The following is a 22,836-nucleotide window of genomic DNA, read 5'->3' as shown; positions in this document are numbered from 1 at the left end:
TCTGTATATCTTTGACACTGCGCATTTAAAGAGTAGAGGGAGCACTCTGTTTAGTAATACCATCAATGATAGTGTGATAACGAATGATAAAATACTTTTTTTCTGCTTAATGTGCTCATAAGGTGGCTGTGAGGCTCCTGAACTCTCTGCCCCCCTCTCACGGACAATAACCATATCCAACTTCTTAATAGCAATGAACTGGTCTGCATTGGTGCATCATATCTTTATTCTCTTCCCCCTCCTGCCCCCCCCCCCTCTTTCTTAAATAGATAACTATCATATCTGATATCATATCTCACAGTACAATAATATTGAATGGGTTGCATTGTTGTATTTTGTCATGTTTCTCAGGTCTTTGTCTGAATTTCTACGAACATTATTGCTAAGGATTGTCTTATTGCATTGGAGTCACACTGGGTTAAATATGTACACTTGGGTTTTAAGGGGTATTTATTATTTTCTTCTTTTTTTTGGGTTGTATGGCAGCCCCAAACGCAATTTCATTGTTCTTGACAATGACAATAAATAAATAAATACTAAATACTAAATTTAAAAGGAATAATCCTAAATTTAGCACTGCAAGTAATTAACAAGGAAACTTTGAGATTCTGTCCCCCAAGCCTGTGTTTGTGCCAGCAACTAAAACTGTTTTTTTGGAGCATATTTCAGGGTTGTATATAGGACAGTTGTGGCGTGGATGGGTAGACTTTCCCTGCCAAAATGTGCTGTGCACTCACAAAAAGTTATGCAACTGAAAGAATTTGTCTTCCACGAGTTTTTGAGTCATATAAAAACACAGTCATCAGAATGAAAGCATATTTGGGTAACGCTCTTTTGCATGCTTGAAGAATATTTTTTATCTCTTTAGTTGTTTCCTGGGGCTAAGCTATACCCAGCACCAAGGAAAAGAAAAAAGAAAAAAAGAACACAGCTTTGTTACTTTGATTTTTTTATCAGTCAGATAAGAGAGATTATATTTGCAAAAATGTGCAACCTTAGTGATCTTAATGTGAATTTGTCTGGATACACTGGAGCTGCAAGATACGGGAACTGTCTGTGACTGTGAATAATACATCGTAGAGATTCAAACTATGACTCAGCAATGAGACATCTGTGCCAGCTTTTATATGTATATAGAAACACTAAAACAATAGGGCAAATGGGTGAGGATGCTTCGTATCAAAAAGAAATGAAAAGCAGCGTTCCTGTTTGATTCCATTTGTACAATACACTGATTAAAATAGATGAATACATTAAGAAATGAATGTTACCCCACCACTGTGAGAGGCCAAGTGGCAAATGTTGTGCTGCTTTTAACAGAATTTAAATAGTCCGGCAAGATATATAAAAAAACATAATGTGACATCTTGGGTGCAGGCATATAAAGATTAACCCAAAGAGCTCAAAATCTGCACACCAGCATTCAGATTAATCTTTAAAAGCTTTCAGATTTTAAACTATATATCAGTGCTTTCTTTTAAAAAAATCCAATTTTACTTTTAGGGTGAGTGAACAAATTAATTCTAGAAATTTAAGAAACGTAGTCACAGACTTATTAAAAGAAACAGTCTTTAAATCCTGCATGTAAATGAAATATTGTTGTAGCTTGTAACGCGTTTCACACTCCCTGGCAGTAGGGGGCAGCGTTGAGTTTCAAGCCACGCGACTGCACTTGGAGGTAGAAGAAGAAAATGAAGCTCACACGTGTTTTCAACATGTCTGCGTGCTGTGTCTTTTGATGGGGTGTTTTGAAAACTTGATGCCATTTCGATAATTCAGAAATCTGCAGAGAAAAACAAATTTCCTGCCGCGGGCTGAAAGGACACTAAAGTGACAGGATGGCTCAGAGAAAGAAGAAGCTGACGAAGAAGAAGAGACACACAGCCAACAGAGAGCCGGAGACCGACTCTGACGGAGACTTCGAGCTGGCTGTTGAAATTAAAGACGATGATTCGGTAAGTTTTAAATGATTAAAACCTTCTTACACGTCCTCTCGAGTCTCTTAATCATCTGATCGTCGATCTGCGCGATTCATCGATGTCTAATGTCGCTGTTTTGAGCCCGCAGCTCTGTCAGCTACTCATGGTTTTGCTGAGCCAGTAGAAGGCAGAGGGGGTATAGCTCAGTGGTAGAGCATTTGACTGCAGATCAAGAGGTCTCCGGTTCAAATCCGGATGCCCCCTGAAAAAACAGTTTCTTCTCATATACTCTGAATTATTTGTTAGTACCATTGCAAAAACAGTTTGTTTCCTTCCGCTCTAGTTTTAAACTAAACTAAACCCTGAAAGTAGAATGAAAAACTAGTCTCTAGAATAAGAAAAAGGTTAAACTAATTGAAAATGTTGCCTTTAGAACTGCCCTAATTTCTCCAGATATTTTTGTCCATAATATTTGTCAGAGATGCTCTTGTGCATACATTAACTGTACCCAGTGGTTATTTAGGTACAATTTTGATGTTACCTTCAGATCCAAGTCGTCTGGCCATTCTCCTCTGGCATTAACAAGGCATTTTTACCAAGAGAACTGCCACTCACTGGATATTTCCTCGTTTTTTTGCATCATTCTCCGTAAACCCTAGAGATGGTTGTATAGTAGATCAGCAGGTTTTGAAATGGTAAAAATTTGTAAATAACAAAGTGGCATCTGTGGATATTTAGCGTTTTGCTGCACCAGAGATGTAGGTCTCCCACTCTTACATCACAGCAACAACCCTTGACCATAAGATTTTTATTAATTCATTCTCAGTATAAGGAATATTGAAATCTTTCACTGTATAACGTTTTGATCAGTTTTTTAGACGTCTTGAAGGTTTCATCTTGCTAAGAAGTAGTGCTCGTGTTTCTTTATTTGTCTCACAGCCAGGGCGGAAACTGCCGCGCTTCCCTGCAGCATCAGAGTGCTTGTCAGATGTGGAGCCAGACACCAGGGAGCTGGTCAGAGCTCAAAACAAGAAGAAAAAGAAATCTGGAGGGTTTCAGTCCATGGGTAGGTTTTCCACTATCTGCCTACTTGGATGTGTCCATTTGAGCTGAAACAAAGCTAGATGACCTGTCTGATGTCTGATTTCAGGTCTCAGTTACCCTGTTTTTAAAGGCGTCATGAAGAAGGGTTACAAAATTCCTACTCCCATCCAAAGAAAGGTTTGTTGGTGCTGCTTCGAGGTTATGTGTCATGTTACACTGTGATGTAAATATGTGACTTATTACCCTCTTCTTTTCACCACTTCAGACTGTACCTGTAATTTTGGATGGAAAAGATGTTGTAGCCATGGCTCGGACTGGCAGCGGTAAGACTGCTGCCTTCCTGATTCCCATGTTTGAGAAGCTAAAGGCCCCTCAGGCCCAAACAGGAGCCAGGGCCCTCATTCTGACCCCCACCAGAGAGTTGGCCCTACAGACCATGAAGTTCACGAAAGAGGTGAGTGGAAATTACCGTTCATGTAGGTCTTGCAGGTGAAAAGTGTGAAATAAAGCCGTTAACTACATCTTTAGGTGTGTCATTAATGTACTACCTGTTTTCCTTTCTCTATCGGGGTCTTGCAGCTGGGAAAATTCACCGGTCTCAAGACTGCTTTGATCCTTGGTGGAGACAGGTGCGTGACTACTTAGCTGTCTTGTTACTTTGTTCTTCTTGTTGCTCTTTGATGTTGTCTGTTAATGTGAATGCCTCTGCTGTTTTTCAGGATGGAAGATCAGTTTGCTGCTCTCCATGAAAACCCTGACATGTGAGTGCTTTTATATATTTATTTATTTAACCTCCCACCAACCCCCAACGTGGAGACCTAAGTTAATGAATATGATAACAAAGACATGTAGAAGTTTCAAATTGATACCATAGTTGTGTCTACTGCAAATAGGTATCAAATCCCACCGATCTTGACCTTAAGGTTAGAATTCAGAGGTCAAGTTTTTTGAAAGTCACATGATAACTTAAGAAAAAGGGTACATAGGATTTTATGGATTTTTATGCTGAAATGCTAAGCTCAGTTCTCCCCCTTCAGTATCATCGGTACCCCTGGTCGTCTTATGCACGTTGTCATGGAGATGAACCTGAAGTTGCACAGTGTGGAGTATGTGGTGTTTGACGAGGCTGACAGGTGAGAAATTGCATTTTTCATGTTTTTTTTGTTTTTTATTTATTGCTCTAATTTTCCAAATTGAATTCTGAAATGTTTTCCTGAATCAGGTTGTTCGAAATGGGCTTTGCTGAGCAGCTTCAGGAGATCATCCGCAGACTTCCAGACACTAGACAGACTCTGCTGTTTTCTGCCACCCTGCCTAAACTGTTGGTGGAGTTTGCCAGAGCTGGTAAGATTAACCGTTTCATTTCTACTCTGTTAGGTTTAATTCAGTTGAGTCCAAGTCACAATATTGAAACTCTGTGATGTAAGTAAACAGCCTAAATTATAGATAGAGACCGAGTTGATTTGTTTCATCTGAATGTAGTTGACATCTTCTGCATATTAGAGAAAATGCATAAACTGTCTTCTAATGTTTTCCCATAGCTGCTGTTTTTAACTGTCGTCTGGCCTTTCTCACCTTCATGCCCCACTTCCCTCAGTTTTTGTTAATCATGAAAAAAAAGAAAGTTAGCATCTTTTTTTTCTTGGGAAATGAAAGTTAGCAGAATCTATTGATATACACTTGTTACCTTTTCACTACAAAAATCACATTCAAAGTCATATCCATTTGAGTCCCAGTCACACAGATCTAGAGAACAGTTGGTAAACACCTGCCAACCACTGGTTGGTAGCACAAAATGTGTATTCCCTGACCAGTTGGTGGGTGCTAGAGGTTGCTGGTGTTTGCAGGGTTAAATTGGTTACATGTAGGTTGCAAACACTTGCCAATTACTCCACAAGCAGCGGTGAAACTGTGAAATGGCAACACTAACTGTGCCTTTTTCAAATGTGTTAGCCACGTTGGTGAGGCATAACTTTAACTTTGAAGGTGAATGGTTTCCACTTCCAGTTTGTATCGTTCTTCAAGTTTTACTGCTGATCAGCTGGTAAGTTAGTGAGTGCTTGGAGACAAGTTGGCATTTTCTATACAAACCTCTACAGTTGTTACCTGGATCCTCACTGGAGAGGGACATGTGACCAGAGACCATAGAGAGTGAATGATATTCTTTGACTTCAGGGGATTATGGGAAATAACTGCTGACAACGAGAAGTGGGCGTAACCTGAACTGAAGATCAAGTTTTTCTGGCTTATTTTCTCATCATAAAGCATATTCATTCAACTTAGCTTCCATATTTTTTCGCATCTAAAGGCAAATGAACCTAATTATATTCACACCGGTGTATACAAACTTTTTTCTCAGGCCTGACAGAACCTGTACTGATTCGTTTGGATGTGGATTCCAAGCTCAGTGATCAGATCAAGGTAAAAAGGCAGAATTTGCTTTTGTTTTATTTACCTTTTGGTTAATCTGAGAAATTAGATGGAAGGTTTTACATTATTTATTACAACCTGAGTACAGGATTATTGCATCTACTCTACATGCTAACTTATGTTAAATCAGCTATTGTGTCAGTGTCTTGGTCTTTCTACTTGTTGCTCTGTCTTCAGACACTTGCTATTCAAACATTTTGTATTCTTCTCCCAGAAATGTTGAAAGATTTAAATGTAAAGCCCAAAGCAAAAGTCCTTACAGTCACCTGATGTTTCCATGGCTTTGAGCATGTTTTAATTTCTTCTAACTTTCATCAGCTGTCATTCTTCCACCTGCGTGTGGATGACAAGCCGGCTCTGCTGCTCCACCTCCTGAGGAACGTAGTGAAGCCTCAGGAACAGACAGTGGTCTTTGCTGCCACCAAACACCATGTGGAGTACCTAAAGGAGGTAAGATAACAGTGTAGCCTAAATTTGTGAGAATGTTAAATATTGTTTTAAAAACTAGAGCTTTAGTTGACTTCTTTTTTTCCCCTGATGTCCAGCTGCTGTCGTCAGAAGGTTTAGAGTGTGCCTACATCTACAGTGCCCTTGATCAGACTGCCAGGAAGATCAACATTGGGAAATTTGTGCATCGGAAAGCCATGGTGCTTCTGGTGACTGATGTTGCTGCTCGTGGTATAGACATCCCCCTGCTGGATAATGTCATCAATTACAACTTCCCCTCCAAGGCCAAACTTTTCTTGCACAGAGTTGGTGAGCAGCTGTATGCAGAAGGAACAAAGTGATTGAGCCTCTTTAATTTGAAATGATTAGGCCAGCATTACGTGTATTTTCCCCTGTCTTTTCCCATCAGGGCGTGTGGGACGAGCGGGCCGAAGTGGCACAGCCTATAGTCTGATTTGTCCTGATGAAATGCCTTATGTCTACGACCTCCACCTCTTCCTAGGGCGACCAGTTCAGTTTGCTTCACCTGAACACACACAAGGTAGACTCCACTGCATGCCTGTCAGGTTTTAAAGTGATAGATGAACTGTTTAACTGATGTGCTACACATTTGAGGTTGCAAATAAACTTTATTTAGTGCTCTTTTTATCTGTCACTGTATTGAAATGTCTGCATTTCTTTTCGTACTCCAGATTCAGAAGGTGTGTTTGGTCGAGTCCCTCAAAGCATCTTGGATGATGAAAGTGCTCATCTGATCACGTCTCACGAAAACTCCCTGGACCTGCAAAATCTGCTCCGTGTCTCAGAGAACGCCTACAAGCAGTACCTCAAGTCGCGGCCAAACCCCTCGCCGGAGTCCATCAGACGGGTTAAAAACACAGATGTGTCCAGCATGGGTGTCCATCCAGTACTTGGTAAGTTCAAAGGAGGATAAAGTATAAAAAGAAGAGAGAAGTTATGAAAATAATCAAAAGGAGTAGTGAGGAACTGATGGCAGTTAAGTAAGACAATTTGATTTGTTTCAGGGTGTGGTCTGGAAAAAATGGAACTGGAGTGCCTTCAAATAGTCGATGCCATCAAGAGCTACAAATCCAAAGCGGTGAGTTTGATGCAGACTAGAGCTGGGCGATATGAGATTTTTTCATATCACGATATGTTTTTTTCATTTCAGGCGATAACGATATCTATCACGATATAAGCCAAATAACTATATTTGTAAGATTTAAATGTGCCGTTGCTCACAAGTAAAATGTGAAATAATGAGCAGCTTGTTTTTATTTAAATATTTATTTCCCATAATAAGTTCAACAGGGTAGATGTACTTAAGGAACATGAGACTTTTTCAGGTAAATAAAGGCAAATATTGCAAACTACACAAAAGGCAGCCGCTAAAGCGTTTAAGTTTCAAAATAGAACAAATGAAACAGACTAAATTGTCAATTCCACTTAGAAACAAAATATTAATTCTAAAAATAAATCTTAGTTTGTTTTACAGAATAACAGACAAAATTGACTAACTTTTGTCAATATCAAATAAACTGAGAACTAAAAGGAAATTCTCAATCTCTCCTTGTTGTATAGCTGAGCTTTTCAAACAGTTTTAACAGTTACTTTAGTCTGACAAAAGCCGAATGACGAATTAGCGCTTCCAGTCAGAGACTGAGGCTACGTCCACACGTACACGGGTGTTTTTGAAAACGGAGATTTTCCGTTTTCGTTTTAAAAAATAATCCCGTCCACACATAAAGGCAGAAATAAAGGAAAACGCTGCTATGAACATGCCAAAGCAGCAGGTGGCGCTAGATTCCTAACCGTGCAGAAATGTTGGCCAATCAGAAGTCTAGAAGCCTCGGTGGGAAAAAGTAAACAAAGCTGGGGCATAGAAGCAGAACCGAGTCGTATGTGTGGACGGACAGTAACTGTGTGTATATGTAAGCATTTAAACACTGCAGAGAGTAGAATTAACAGTAACAGTATTGTAGAAATTCATTTCACTGAAACAATAACGTGGCGCACAGTGTGACGTCAAAAAATGCGCACATCTTTGACGCTGCGTTTTCTCCGTTTTTCTCGCCCACACGTAAATGCAAAAACTGAGTTTTCAAAAATATCCACCCTGGCCGGAGTTTTTAAAAATCTTCGTTTTCAGTGACCAAAAACGCCGTTTACGTGTGGACGAAAGGTGCAAACGCATATAAAAATCTGCGTTTTCAAGAATGCCCAGGTACGTGTGGACGTAGCGCATGCACCAGTTTATTGTATTTCCAGACTTGCTTTCGGCACAATTTACAGTGCACGCTACTCTGTTTTTTGTCAGACTTGAAATAGCCGAAATACCTTCACACTACGGAACTTCTCTGGCTCTTCCGTTCGACAATCTCTCCGGCGTTGGAACCATCATCTGTTTTCTCTTCGGTAACCTTCGGTCACGCTCTGTTGATTTTTCTAGTCGGCACACTCATTTCCTCCATTACCCGGGCGGTACGGTGGCTGGCTGCTTCCCAAACAAATACACATGTGCGGCTTGGCACTTGTGCTGTACGTAACAAGTCACGTGACGTGACGCTGCGGCTGTGATTGGTTCGGCTCTGCGCTACTTAATTTGGATTGGCTGTTCCTTTTTTTTTTTTTTTTTTAAGAGGACAAGAGCGACGAGGTCTATCGCAATAGTTAAATTTTTCTATCGAGAAAAAGTTACATCGCGATACATATCGTTATCGTTCTATCGCCCAGCTCTAATGCAGACACATCGCAGCGCTGCATTTTCTGGTAAAAAGTGTTCTAGTAAGCAAAAAAACATATAATTGTCTCCTGAAATAGACCATCTTCGAAATCAACTCCAGTAGTAAGACACCAGCCAGTGAGGTGATGCGGGCCAAACGCTCTAAAGACACTCGGCTAGTGGACAAATTCAGCAAGCAGAGAGAAGACCGAGCTGCAGAAAGCAGGCTGCAGCAGCCAACCAACCCCACCACTACTGCTGACTGTGACATCACCGAAAAGGATGAGAGTGATTTAAAAGTAAGCATGGGTGAAGTATTGCTTCTTTCTTTCTTCCCTGGATCTCTGTAGTTGCAGGTTTACATCAGTTTCATTAAGGATTAAGCACACATTGAACTCCAGGAAATCATAAATGAAAGTGTGGATATTACCTGTCCACAGATTCATGGTGACGTAACTGCTCTTTTAACTGTTTGGTGACTTTGCTTTGTTTGGCGATTGTAGAAATGGTTTACATGAGCTTATAGCTGAGATTCAGAGGTTTCTGCAGCTCTTATATTTCTGACCTCTTGTTATAACCGATTAAATGCGATCTCCTCCCTTTTGCCCCCATTTTTGGTGGTGTGGGTGCAAATGATCAGGCATGACATTCTCAAAATAAATCAGATAAGATACTGCAAATAATTATTTCTGCATTTGTGCGATTGAAATGAATTGAAAATGTGTATGCAATGATACAGTTTTAAAGATTTGGCCTAAATAATTTTTCGAGTGAATGAGCCTAAACATGATGACCTAACCAGTGACACCGTGTCACCTGTGAGACACACACACACACACACACACACACACACACACACACACACACACACACACGTATGACTTTGCCGGTTTCAGCTGAAACAATTTCAGTGTTTCAAACCATGTTCCAGGATTTTTCCTTCACCATTTATGAGGTTTCAAGAAGAAGATAAACGACAGATATGAATGTTTGAAAAGGTTATAGATGAAAAGATTCGATGAAAAATACTCAAAGGATAAATTCAATTGTTTATTGTTTTATGAATAAGTTGAAAAAGAAAAAGTTAAACAAGTAAATAAAGAAACAAGGTAAAATGAAGTAAGCACAAAAAGTTAAGAAGTAAATAATGAAACAAGGTAAAATGAAGTAAGAACAAAACGTTAACAAGTAAATAATGAAACAAGGTAAAATGAAGTAAGAACAAAACGTTAACAAGTAAATAATGAAACAAGGTAAAATGAAGTAAGAACAAAACGTCAACAAGTAAATAATGAAACAAGGTAAAATGAAGTAAGAACAAAACGTCAACAAGTAAATAATGAAACAAGGTAAAATGAAGTAAGAACAAAACGTTAACAAGTAAATAATGAAACAAGGTAAAATGAAGTAAGAACAAAAAGTTAAGTAAATAATGAAACAAGGTAAAATGAAGTAAGAACAAAACGTCAACAAGTAAATAATGAAACAAGGTAAAATGAAGTAAGAACAAAACGTTAACAAGTAAATAATGAAACAAGGTAAAATGAAGTAAGAACAAAAAGTTAAGTAAATATTGAAACAAGGTAGAGGAGAGAAATCCCCAACAATCCCCTCTGAGCACGCACTAGGCGACAGTGGGGAGGAAAAACTGCCTTTAAACGGGCAGAAACCTCCGGCAGAACCAGGCTCAGGAGGGGACAGTCAACTGCCGGGACTGGTTGGGGTGGTGAACAGAGGTGGAGCAAGACGAGGCTACACCTGCTGAGGAAGCAGTAGAGTTCCTCCTCCAGGGCCAGCGGAAGCGTTTGTTCTTCTTTTTCATGCAGTTTTCTACAAGAGCTTTTTTTTCCAGGATGAGGGTTCTCAACTCATCGATGGTTTCTACGTTTTGTTTCTCAAGCTTCTTGCATGTTTTCTCCACCTCTTCCAACATTGCTTGTTTTTCTTCAAGCTTTTCCCTGAGCTCTTTGGATGTTTCCTCCTGCATTATCTTGTCCTTGTGCATGTCTGCGTTTCTTTGTTGTACTTCTTTGTACATGTCTTGTAGCTCCTCATTTCTTTTGTGGATATCTTGGAGCGTACGCTGCAGGTCGTCATGTATGTTGTCTTGTTCTTGCTTTTGCGCCTGCATTTCAGTGTGTTTGCGCTTCAAGTTGTTGTATTCCAACAATATCCCCTTAGTGAGCTCGGAGTTGTTTCTCGCCATTTGCTCCATCCTTTTCTGCATGTGCGAGCATTGTTTGTCCAGTTTTTCTTTTTCCCCTTCTAGTTGCTTTTTCTCGTGAAGAAGGTCTTTATTTTGGCGCAGAGTATCATCCACCTTCTCTTTCAGCATTCTGTATTTTTCCTCCGTGACTTTGAGTTTGTGCTCCATGTCTCTTTGCTTTTTCTCCTGTTCTTCCTTCTGTTGGAGGATTTCTTTATTTTTTTTCACAGCTTCATCGAAGTTTGTTTGGAGCAGCCGATTCATTTGGTCCATATATTGGAGATCCCATTCTGTCTTCTCAACAGTAGCTTTGCTGTCTTTAAGCTGGTTGGACATCTCCTTTAGTTCCACGCTCTTTTGCTTGTTTTCCTTAATTAGGAAGACAATCTGCTCTCGGGCTTGTCCAAACTTGATTCCCCAACCCTCATTAATAATATTTATGTCGGGCTGGCGTTTTTGTCTTTCATCCAGGCTTTTATATTTCACTTCCATCTGTCTACACTTCTCCTCCAGTTGAAGTTTCTCTTCTTCAATCTGTTGAATTTTATTCTGGAGATGGTAGTTTTCCTTCCTACTGTCATGTAATGCCCTTTGGACGGCTAAGAGGTCACTTGGCTGGCCACGACAGGAAGGAGAAGCGGCGTAATCTTTTTGCCTTGGTTGGTGTCTTGTTGGATACATGTTGAAGGTTGTACACGACAACAACGAAAAGGTTTCCAAAAGTTTCTGTGGTGAACGCGTGAAGGCTGCAAACACAAATGCTGCGAGGACACGAACTAAAAAACTGCTGTGTGTCACCCCTGTTTAAGGACAAACTTCAAAGGATCAAAGTGTAGTGACATCATAACTCCGTGAGCCAATGAGATTGTCATGTGACATTTTGGAATGGAGATATTTTTTTTTAAACCGTTTTCAAATTTAACTTAATATTTGACTGTTTCTTAACTGACCTGTTTAGCTGATTAAGAAATGAATTGAAACGAGCATCACTAACGTTATATAACAGACAACAGAAAAAAACAGGGTTTTTTTCTAAGTAATAGAGGTATAATACATTTTTTTAAATTTAAAAAAAAAAATTATCCTACTTTTTATAAGAGGGAACATTATTTAAAGAATATGTATTTAATTGGAAAACTCTCTATTCATCTAAAGGCTATAACAAAAAAGGTGAACTTCCTGCTCAAAAATGAAATGACCAAAATAAATGGAGCATTTCTCTGCAATTACAAAGTCTGTGTAAACAATCTTGGTTTCAAAATAAGGCTAATGCTTGTGAGATGTCATCACAGGTGTAAATATTACTGCAGATGTTACTATGTCAAAGTTTCACAACTGTCTTATGTTTATTTATGTAGGCAAGATCTACTTTTCACTTCTTTGCTTTGCTATATGTTCTTGAGTGTATTAGTTTGCCAGCAGCACGAACATGTACTAGTGTCAATAATAATAGTACGGTGGATTAGAAAACCTGCTCACAAGTTGAATAAACACCCAGGATTGTTGCATAATTTTCATTCAAAACCAATATTTGAGTCAAAATGAGAAAGTTGTTTGTGCTGTCTGATGAAGAAGAAGCAAAATAAAGTGCAGTTTTGATGTAGATGATGTTGTATACAAACTAGAAGAGGAAGATAGTAGGATCTCTGTATCATGCTTTGTCACTTTGTACCATGTAATTCTTTCTATTTCCACCAGGGGGTGTTTTCAGAAGTGGTAGGTGGTAAAAGAAGAGGTCAGCAGGAAGATGGCGAAGAGCGACCAAAGACCAAGAAAAAGAGGCAGTCAGGCAAAGATGAAGAGTATTATATCCCTTACAGACCTAAAGACTTTGACTCTGAGAGAGGGTGAGGCATTAAACTGTTGCATCTGTTTCTTTAAAAAATGTGAATGGCTTTGTGTTTTATGCTGTTTTGTCCTGTGTTATGCGTCGACAGGTTGAGTCTCGGTGGAGAGGGCAGTGCTTTTGAACAGCAGGCCTCTTCAGCTGTCCTTGATCTCATGGGAGATGAAGGCGATCGCCTTAACCAGCAGAAGAAAATGATGAAATGGTACAAATTTCCCTATGTTTGACTCAGTATCCACCAAATGGTCATTTCAAACTATAATTTAAAGTCTTTTTTCCCCCTTCTTTTTTTAGGGACCGTAAGAGGAAGCGTTTTGTGAGAGAAACGGGAAAAGAAGACCAGAAGAAGAAGATCAAAACAGACAGCGGTCAGGTTATCAGTAACAAGAAGAACAGGAAGAACTTGTATCCTTCCAACAAAAAGCTTCTCTGTGTGCTGCTCTCAATGACCCTCTTCTCTACTCCTATGACAATATTAAGCTGTACTGTGAAGATGTTGTATCACTTGACAACATGTCAGTTATGAGGAGTGGAAGAAAAAATACAAGATTGATGATACAGGATCTGGATCAGATGGAGAAACAGGCGGAGGAGGCAGGAAGCCAGCAAGAGGTAGGAAGGCATCAAAATGAATAGCACAAACATGTCTGCCTGTTAAATATAGACCATCAGCCACCATGTTTTAACTCAACTCTAAAGGTAAATACTTCAAGTCCCTCTTCCAGCCTTGCGAGCTATAACCTCCAACCTCTTTGTTGTGTCGTGCCTCTCCCAGGTCATGGCCGTGGCCGACGAGGCCCAAACGTACAGAGCTCCGGTGACCACAAAGCACGCTCGGAGCTGAAAACAAAGGATCAGATCATGAAGCAGCGCAAGAAAAAGCAGAAGCACCAGTTCCTGCAGGGCGGGGGGATGAGGAAGCTCCGCTCCAAGAACAAAAAGTGGCTCGGAGAAGTTAAAAAGTCAGGTTTTGGAAGGGGTGGCCATAAGAAAGGCAAGCTGAGGAAGAAACTGTGAGGAGGACAGAGGGTTGATGGTGTGGAGGACATCACGAGGAACTGGATGATAAGCATCAGGATCATCTGAGATCATCACCAAAGATTTTCCTGGTGCTTCGTGTGACTGTAGATTAAGGAGAAAATGATTTGTGCATCTTTACACTGCAGAAATGCACGTCACTTCTTCCTTGATGGCCTGCTGAACTCTGCGTTTGCCACAGAGTGATGTTTAATTATGATCCACTAACCTGGATTTACTACTTGTAAGCATGTTGGCTGTCTAATAAAAGTGTTTTGGAGTACTGAAATATGTCTTATCAAAATGGTAAAATACAGATATTAAATATTGTGTGCTTAATTTGCAGTTAGTTTCAAAAATCGTCTCGCCCATCTTTTCTTAAAATAAGAGGTGCTCTATAAAAATGACATTAAATTCTGTAAACATGCTCTATTTGCAATTATTTATCATTACTGTTGTCCAAGTGGTCTCATTTCAAAGTTGAAAGCGAGCATCGGAACGGGCAAGAAAGGCGACTTTTAATTGACTTTGAATGTGTTGTGGTTACTGATATCAGATGGGCTGGGTTGAGAAACTGGCTTAGAATTCCTCTTGCCTTCAGCATGGCCACGCCCCTCTGACTTCTGCAATCAACAAGGCATTTTTACCCAGGGAAATGTTTATTTCGCTTTTCAGTTTGGACTGTTCTCTGTAAATTCCTGAGAAAATTTGAGAAGATCAGGAGTGTCTGAAAAACGTAAAACAGTCCATCTGTCACCAACAGCAATGCTGCCTTCAAAGTCACTTAAATCAACTTTTTTTTTCTGGCATGTGATTGGCTGTTTAGATATTTGCATTCAGAAGCAGCTGAATAGGTTAGTGGATAGTGGGTCTGTATTGTGTTATTGTATATTGTTTTTTCCAGTTATTGCTCTGGTATAGAAGTTTTTTTTCTTTAAGTAATTTAGTAATTCTAACATCTCCGCTTATGTGAAGTGTAGACCTAATAGTAAACATCATTTACATGTCCAGTTTTCAAATATTTTTAATCTTGTCTGGTAAAGTTTTCTTTTGTTTGTAATTCACTTACATTTAGGGAAGGAAAGTTTGAAGAAAGGAAATTTGACGTGTATGTTCTAAGATAACGGTGACATTGACGACCTTTATTATAACTGTATTGGGCATGTTCACTTAACCAACAAAAATAACAAACCAACAAAATAAGAAAGAGAATTAATGTTTTATAAAAAGAAACAATGACCAAGCCATCAGTTACTTTATATGCCTACAATATCCACATCCCGTTCCCAAAAAGTCAGTGGTCTCCTGTCTGAATGACTACCGTCCTGTTGCACTGACATCCGTCATCATGAAGTGCCTGGAGCGGCTGGTCAAAGGTCACATCTGCTCCTCCCTCCCTGACACACTGGACCCTCTTCAGTTTGCCTATCTGACAAACAGAGCCACAGAGGATGCCATCGCCCTGGCAACGCACACCACCCTCACTCACCTGGAGAAAGGGAATACATATGCAAGGATGCTCTTCATCGACTACAGCTCGGCATTTAACACCATCATCCCCTCAAAACTTGCCACGGAGCTCGTCGACCTTGGGCTGGAAACACCTATCTGCAGATGGATTCTAAACTTCCTCACAAACAGGCCCCAGGTGGTGAAAGTTGGTAAGCACACCTCCTCACCACTCATCCTAAACACAGGTACGCCACAGGGTTGTGTGCTTAGCCCCCTCCTATATTCCCTGACTGTGTTGCTAAACACGAGTCCAACATCATCATCAAGTTTGCGGATGACACAACCATCATAAGCCTCATCACAGGCAATGATGAGACGGCCTATAGAGAGGAGGTGATGGCACTGTACGAGTGGTGTCTGGAAAATAACCTGACTCTCAACATCAGCAAAACTAGAGAAATGATAGTGGACTACCGGAAACGACCAGTCAGAGAACACCAGCCCAGCCACATCAACGGTGTCAAGGTCGAAAGGGTCAGCAGCTTCAAGTTCCTTGGAGTCAACATCACAGAGGACTTCTCCTGGACCCTTCACACAGACACTGCTATCAGGAAAGCTCGCCAGCGGCTTTATTTCCTGAGGAGGCTGAGGAAGTTTGGCATGAACGCCAACATCACCTCAAATTTTTACAGGTGTGCAATTGAGAGCTTGCTGACCAGCTGCATCACAGTTTGGTACAAAAGCTGCTCTGCCAGCAGCCGTAAATCACTACAGAGGGTGGTGAAGACAGCAGAGCACATCACTGGCACGAGGCTTCCTGCCATTCAGGACATTTATCTTCAGCGATGCCTCCGTAAAGCACACAGCATCATCAAGGACCACAGCCACCCAGCACATCAGCTGGCGTTACAGACATTACAGGAGCCTGTCTGCTCGGACTACAAGACTACAAAACAGTTTTTACCACCAAGCCATACGACACCTCAACCACAACACTTAAACCCACACAACACAGTCCACAGGACGCACTCAGAAGCTACCCTACAGCTTCACAAGTACTCTGTTTAATCTGCACTGGTCACTCCACTTTATTGTTATTGATATTTATATTTAAAAGTGCAATACTGTGATTTTCTGCTGCTCATTCCTGTGCAATATCCCATCTGCCCTCCCGTCATATTTCTTTTCAAGATTTTCTTATTTAATCACTAGTGTACATATATTTATATTTATAGATACATATATATTTAGTCATCTTTTCTCTTTTACCACGTCTCTCTAATATTTTGCTCCTTACTATTTTTCTATTTTTTTTATTATTTTATTATATTTTCTTATACTGTACCATGCTGCTGAGTGACTGCTGCTCGTCAAACACATTTCATTGCAATGTTGACCCTGTGCTAACTTGCATATGACAAATAAAACTGAAAACTGAACTAAAACGGATTTATTTTTATTAATAAAATTGGAAATGTAAGATATTACTAGATAAATTTACAAAAGAAATTTTAACAGTGTGGATTTTAGTATCTGCTTTTTCTCTATTATTTATTGTATATATATTTTTTTACATTAAGTCAATTGATTAAAAAAAGGTTTATTTTTTCAATTTCTCTATTGTCCCACAAGGGGAAATTAGTTTAGCAGCAGGATATAAATAAACAGAACAATACTATAAAATAATAATGACAATAATAGTGATAGAAAGTCCAAGGACAGTTATTTGCCATTGAGGAGACAAGATGCAGTGGGGATAAAAGAGACCTGGAGTCTTTTAGTCTTCCTCACAGGTACGCTAAAACGGCGGCCGGAAGGCAACAACTCAAACTCACTGTGAAGTGGATGGTTCAAACAATTAATAATAGAATGAGCCTTTCTAAGCACATTTCTATTGTAAATGGCCAAAAGTCCATCTTGCCAGCGCCCTGAAATTTTGCTAACAGTTTTTACCAGAAGTCCCAACCGATTCTTATTCTTCACCGTCAGGTTACCAAACCAGGCAGCGATACAAAAAGACATCACAGATTCGATAAAACTTCTATAAAACAAAGACAACATCTCAGATGAGACATTAAAAGATCTCATTTTCCTTAAAAAGAACAATCTTTGTTGAACTTTTTTAGTAGTGGCTTCAGCATGAGATTCAAAACACAGTTTATGGTCAAGTACCACACCTAGATATTTATAACTCTCAACGATCCCAATATCAGCAGTTTTAATGATAGTGGGTGATGAGCTATAAGAGGACTTCCTAAAATCAGTAATCATGTCTTTAGTTTTTGACACATTAAGTGAAAGGAAGGACTCACCACACCAATTCACAAAATCATCTACAACCTGTCCATGGCCTGACTCGTCCCCCACTAGAAGGCTGACGATCAGTGTGTCGTCAGCAAACTTCAGGATGTGTCTGTTCGTGAAATTGCTGCGACACTCATTCGTGTACAGAATGGACAGAAGGGGAGAGAGGCAGCAACCCTGGGGTGATCCAGTAGAGGTGAGCACATCAGAAAATACATGATTCACCCTCACGCATTGTGACCTATTAGTCAGAAAGTCTGTCACCCAGCCGACCAGACTAGTGTCAAGCTTGAAATGATTGTAAAGCCTGTCAGCAAGTAAGAGGGGTTGAATTGTATTGAATGAAAGTCAGCAAATAATAATCTTGCATGGGTGTGGGGGGCCTCAAGATGCTTATACAAGAGATGCAGGAGTGTGACAACAGCGTCCTCCACACCTCTCCCTGCTCTATAGGCGAACTGCAAGGGGTCAAGATGGTGTTCAACATGCATTAAAATCTTCTTAATTATCTTCTCAAATGACTTCATCACTAAAGAAGTCAGAGCCACAGGCCTATAATCATTCAGCACCTTAGGAGAACTGCCCTTAGCAACAGGAACAATGACAGCATGTTTCCAAATCTTAGGTACTGTCTGTAGCTCTAAAGAAAGTGAGAAGATATGGTGAAAAATCCCACTCAGCTGATCAGTACCTGTCCACAGATGTTGTCAGGTCCAGACTCTTGCTTTTAGTGTGTCTAAAAAGATTAGCTACCCCCCTCTCATCAATACAAATTGATGGGGGAGTGACAGTCTTTTCCCTCAGTGTGCTGGTCTGCCTAGAACAGTCAAAGTTCTCAAAACGAAGGTAAAAACTGTTAAGACTGTCTGCCAGATGTTTGTCAGCGGTAAACCCCTCTAAGGTAATATTACTTTTACCTTTCGTCTGTAGCCCTGCCATTGTTTTCATACCAAGCCAAGCTCCTTTGAGGTTGTTACTGCTGAGTTCTGTCTCAATCTTATTTCTATACCTCATCTTGGCAATCTTTATTGCAGCCCTCACCTCCTTCCTCAATATTCTCATAGTGGGAACGTCTCCCTCGTTAAAAGCAATTTTCCTTTTAAGAATCAGATCCTTAATATCTTTAGAGAGCCACGGTTTGTTATTAGGGAAAGTCTTAAATTCTCTGACTGGAATCACAGAGTCTTTGCTACACACCACATCAGTGAGTTCATCCAAATCAGAAGTGCTCTCTTGAAACAAGGACCAATCAGTGCAATCAAAACACCCCTGAAGGGCAACACAACTGTCTTTTGTCCAGACATTAGTCCGCTTCACACAGGCCTTCTCCCTCCTAATCACAGATCTGTAAGCAGGGAGGAGAAGAATAACATTGTGATCCGAAGAACCTAGCGCAGGTCCGGCCACAGACTTATATGCCCCCTTAATTGGTCCATAACACAAATCCAGCGTTTTGTTATGCCTTGTAGGACAAGTGACATATTGAAAGAAATTGTTCAGTAACTTCTTAAGATTACAAATGTTAAAATCACCAAGAATAAAATTAGGAGCATCCAGTGAGAGAGTCTGCAGATTGTGTACCACTTTAAAAATGGCATCGGCAGCAACTTTAACGTCAGCTTTAGGATGAATGTAAACAACAGTGACAAAAATTTGAGGGAATTCCCTCGGTAAGTAAAAAGGCCTGACAGATACTGACAGGAGCTCGATGTCAGGAAGACACAACCGCTCCCGCACAGTAAAGTTATTACACCAGCCCTGGTTGATATACAAACATACCCTTCCTCCGTGAGATTTGCATGTTACTCCACAGTTCCGATCCAATCTGACAGGGGTCCTAAAGCCGCTGATTTGCAGTGAAGTATCACTGTCCATATCGGTCAGCCATGTCTCGGTAAGTGCCATCAGACAAGCCTCCCTGTATTCCCATAGATGAAGCACATTTCCTTGTAATTCATCCGTTTTGTTCCTAAGAGATTGGACATTGGCCAGAATCATAGAAGGCAGAGGAACACGATTCTTCCTCCGAAGTTTTCTTACACGCTGATGCACGCCACCTTTCTTTCCACGTTTTCTCAAGCGGCGGGGCTTTCCAAAATTAGTCTTTGACCGGGCAAATAAATCCTCACCAAGAATCACATCTGTCCGAGCATTAGAAGAGTCGTACATAGACAAACAGGACCACTGTAATCCAAGTAGTTCCTCGCGTGTATAAGTGATTGTCAGTGAGAGTGAATGACTCCAGGTGAATATCGCCAACAACAATAAAACTAAGGTGTAGAAGTTCTCCATCTCGGCAAAAAAACAAACAAAAAAAAACTCATAAAAAGTTAAAACCACGGTTAAGAACAGAGTTAAAACAAAGTTAAAAACAAAAAGAAAAAGCCAGTAAACACCTGCTGCAGGTCGCCACAAGAGCAGCCCATCAGAGCCTCATGAGTGAAAAAAGTCTGCTACATAATAGTATGTAGCAGACTTTTTTCACTCATCAGTGATGCGCTGGCTCTGTCACATGTGAGTGTTTTTTTTTTTACCGTATTTCAATACATCATGTAATTTATTTCCTGCAGAAGATCCAACAGTCAATCATCTGACCAAAGAGACTTCTGTCATTCCTTCAGCTGCTTGGCAGGTGCAAAATATGACCACATGTGCAGCACAAGAAAGAGCAACACAACACAGTCGAAGAGCAGGAGTCCATCTGGATGTGATTACAATGCTCCTGTTGTTTCGGGATGATATGCATACATACCATAAAAAGTTACCCATTTATTCATTGCTGCTGGCTCCTGACTCATGAAGACTTGAGGCTTTCAGTTGTCTGTGTGAAAGCAGCTGAAGATGAAGAACAATAGATTGGTACAAATTAGAGATGGCACGATACCACTTTTTTATGTCTGATACCGATACCGATATCATAAATTTGGATATCTGCCGATACCGATATGAATACGATATAGTGTGTTTTTTAATCAATAAAACGTTTTTTTAATATCTTGCTGCATTTTGTATAAGTTTATACTCAAGTTTAAATAAATAACAACACTAAAGCTATTCTGTTATACCTGTAGGTAAAAAATACACTGCGCCCAAAATATTTCATAGTTCAGCAACACTGATCAATCTAATAAACTTAAACCTACTCCATCCTCCCTATTCTGGTATTTTAAAGAGTACTTAGCAGAAATATTAAGCAACCTAACTAATAGGGTTGCAAACTCCGAGCAAAAAATAAAATAAAAATAGGGAACCACCCTCCACCTCATGATGCTTAATCGATGTAATCAAATTTAATTTGATGCAGGGGGGAAAATGCACAGAAATAAATTATTTTTCAAGAATAATTTAATAGATTCAACATCTTTCTTCAACAGAATTGCAGACTGCACAGATGGTGTCTTCCCAAAGGAAAAGGTATATTAGACTTAACAGTTACTATATACAGTAATGGACTTCTCTATATTTTACATCAGATTAAAACTTTGGGTGTAAGAGTCAGATAATTATTTATTAAAAGCTAGACATTTTAAATGAGAATAAGAAAGAAAAAGTATGTCTTTGTGCCCCCTTTTCCCTGTTCATGCCCTATCGGCCCCCCTGGCTAAACTTTGCTAGATCCGCCCCTGCACAGTTACCAGCCGTCAGCTACGTAGAAAAGGATCCTGGTGTAGAAAGTAATATTAAATAAATTCTAACAACAGCTTATCAAGCTTAATAGTGCTGCTGTTGTTCAGCTGCTGGTTTCCTCTTTCTGGTGAGAAGTTGGCCAAAAACAAAGAAGAGAGACAGACTCACAACAGAAAAGCCGATCAGCTGATCATTAAGCAGTTTCACGATTGAAGTAGCAGCAGGAGAGAGAGAGAGAGGCAGTCGCTCCATATATCTGTTGTTAAGCTTAACATGGGAACACTTTATAGACATTCAGAGATGAACTTGCACACTTGCTTTACTTCTCTCTGGGATAACTTCCTCGGAGATGAAATGCTGGTTTGGTAGCAAGGCTACAAATACACCATCACGTGATGCATACTTCTACGGTTATGAGCCGAGTTACGCCGTGTGGCAAGTTTTGTGGGGTGCTTTTTTGATATTTAATGGATCGATTACATTTTTTATTTCTCACCGATATCTGATCCAGTAATTTGGGTCAGTATCGGACTGATACCGATACGTAATATCGGATCGGTCCATCTCGGCTAGTGACACTCGGCTAGTGGACAAATTCAGCAAGCAGAGAGAAGACCGAGCTGCAGAAAGCAGGCTGCAGCAGCCAACCAACCCCACCACTACTGCTGACTGCGACATTACAGAAAAGGTTGAGAGTGATTTAAAAGTAAGCATGGGTGAAGTATTGCTTCTTTCTTTCTTCCCTGGATTGCTGTAGTTGCAGGTTTACATCAGTTTCATTAAGGATTAAGCACACATTGAACTCCAGGAAATCATAAATTAAAGTGTGGATATTACCTGTCCACAGATTCATGGTGACTAACTGCTCTTTTAACTGTTTGGTGACTTTGCTTTGTTTGGCGATTGTAGAAATGGTTTACATGAGCTTATAGCTGAGATTCAGAGGTTTCTGCAGCACTTATATTTCTGACCTCTTGTTATAACCGATTAAATGCGATCTCCTCCCTTTTGCCCCCATTTTTGGTGGTGTGGGTGCAAATGATCAGGCATGACATTCTCAAAATAAATCAGATAAGATACTGCAAATAATTATTTCTGCATTTGTGCGATTGAAATGAATTGAAAATGTGTATGCAATGATACAGTTTTAAAGATTTGGCCTAAATAATTTTTCGAGTGAATGAGCCTAAACATGATGACCTAACCAGTGACACCGTGTCACCGGTGACACACACACACACACACACACACACACACACACACACACACACACACACACACACACACACACACACACACACACACACACACACACACACACACAAATGTATGACTTTGCCGGTTTCAGCTGAAACAATTTCAGTGTTTCAAACCATGTTCCAGGATTTTTCCTTCACCATTTATGAGGTTTCAAGAAGAAGATAAACGACAGATATGAATGTTTGAAAAGGTTATAGATGAAAAGATTCGATGAAAAATACTCAAAGGATAAATTCAATTGTTTATTGTTTTATGAATAAGTTGAAAAAGAAAAAGTTAAACAAGTAAATAACGAAACAAGGTAAAATGAAGTAAGAACAAAACATTAACAAGTAAATAACAAAACAAGGTAAAATGAAGTAAGAACAAAACGTTAACAAGTAAATAATGAAACAAGGTAAAATGAAGTAAGAACAAAACGTTAACAAGTAAATAATGAAACAAGGTAAAATGAAGTAAGAACGAAACGTTAACAAGTAAATAATGAAACAAGGTAAAATGAAGTAAGAACGAAACGTTAACAAGTAAATAATGAAACAAGGTAAAATGAAGTAAGAACAAA

General features: G+C 39.8%; 1 protein-coding gene across 1 annotated transcript; it reads left to right on the top strand.

The window, feature by feature from the left end:
* The first annotated feature begins 1,673 nt into the window (after window positions 1–1,673).
* On the top strand, window positions 1,674–13,922 carry LOC308386964 (ATP-dependent RNA helicase DDX54-like). Its single transcript, XM_080866807.1, has 20 exons — window positions 1,674–1,955; window positions 2,859–2,985; window positions 3,070–3,140; window positions 3,229–3,417; window positions 3,543–3,592; window positions 3,683–3,724; window positions 4,001–4,096; window positions 4,186–4,307; window positions 5,323–5,384; window positions 5,712–5,843; window positions 5,939–6,149; window positions 6,250–6,381; window positions 6,533–6,754; window positions 6,866–6,939; window positions 8,661–8,861; window positions 12,467–12,615; window positions 12,706–12,819; window positions 12,909–13,019; window positions 13,135–13,226; window positions 13,390–13,922. Exons 1-20 carry the CDS (start codon window positions 1,839–1,841, stop codon window positions 13,629–13,631), a joined length of 2,556 nt encoding a protein of 851 aa, XP_080722933.1. The 5' UTR covers window positions 1,674–1,838; the 3' UTR covers window positions 13,632–13,922.
* Window positions 13,923–22,836: the final 8,914 nt, after the last annotated feature.

The sequence above is a fragment of the Rhamphochromis sp. 'chilingali' genome (assembly GCF_963969265.1).
Source record: "Rhamphochromis sp. 'chilingali' genome assembly, chromosome: 2".
In the NCBI taxonomy this organism is placed as follows: domain Eukaryota; kingdom Metazoa; phylum Chordata; class Actinopteri; order Cichliformes; family Cichlidae; genus Rhamphochromis; species Rhamphochromis sp. 'chilingali'.
The sequence above is the reverse complement of the archived record's forward strand: the minus strand, read 5'-3'. Positions and strand labels throughout refer to the sequence as shown.

Bases quoted from the DNA above. Each gene is read 5' to 3' on its own strand.
- LOC308386964 (XM_080866807.1), top strand. From the start codon at position 1,839: ATGGCTCAGAGAAAGAAGAAGCTGACGAAGAAGAAGAGACACACAGCC. The intron at 4,097-4,185 runs GTGAGAAATTGC...TTCCTGAATCAG, and splicing joins GTGTTTGACGAGGCTGACAG to GTTGTTCGAAATGGGCTTTG. The intron at 6,940-8,660 runs GTGAGTTTGATG...CTCCTGAAATAG, and splicing joins AGAGCTACAAATCCAAAGCG to ACCATCTTCGAAATCAACTC.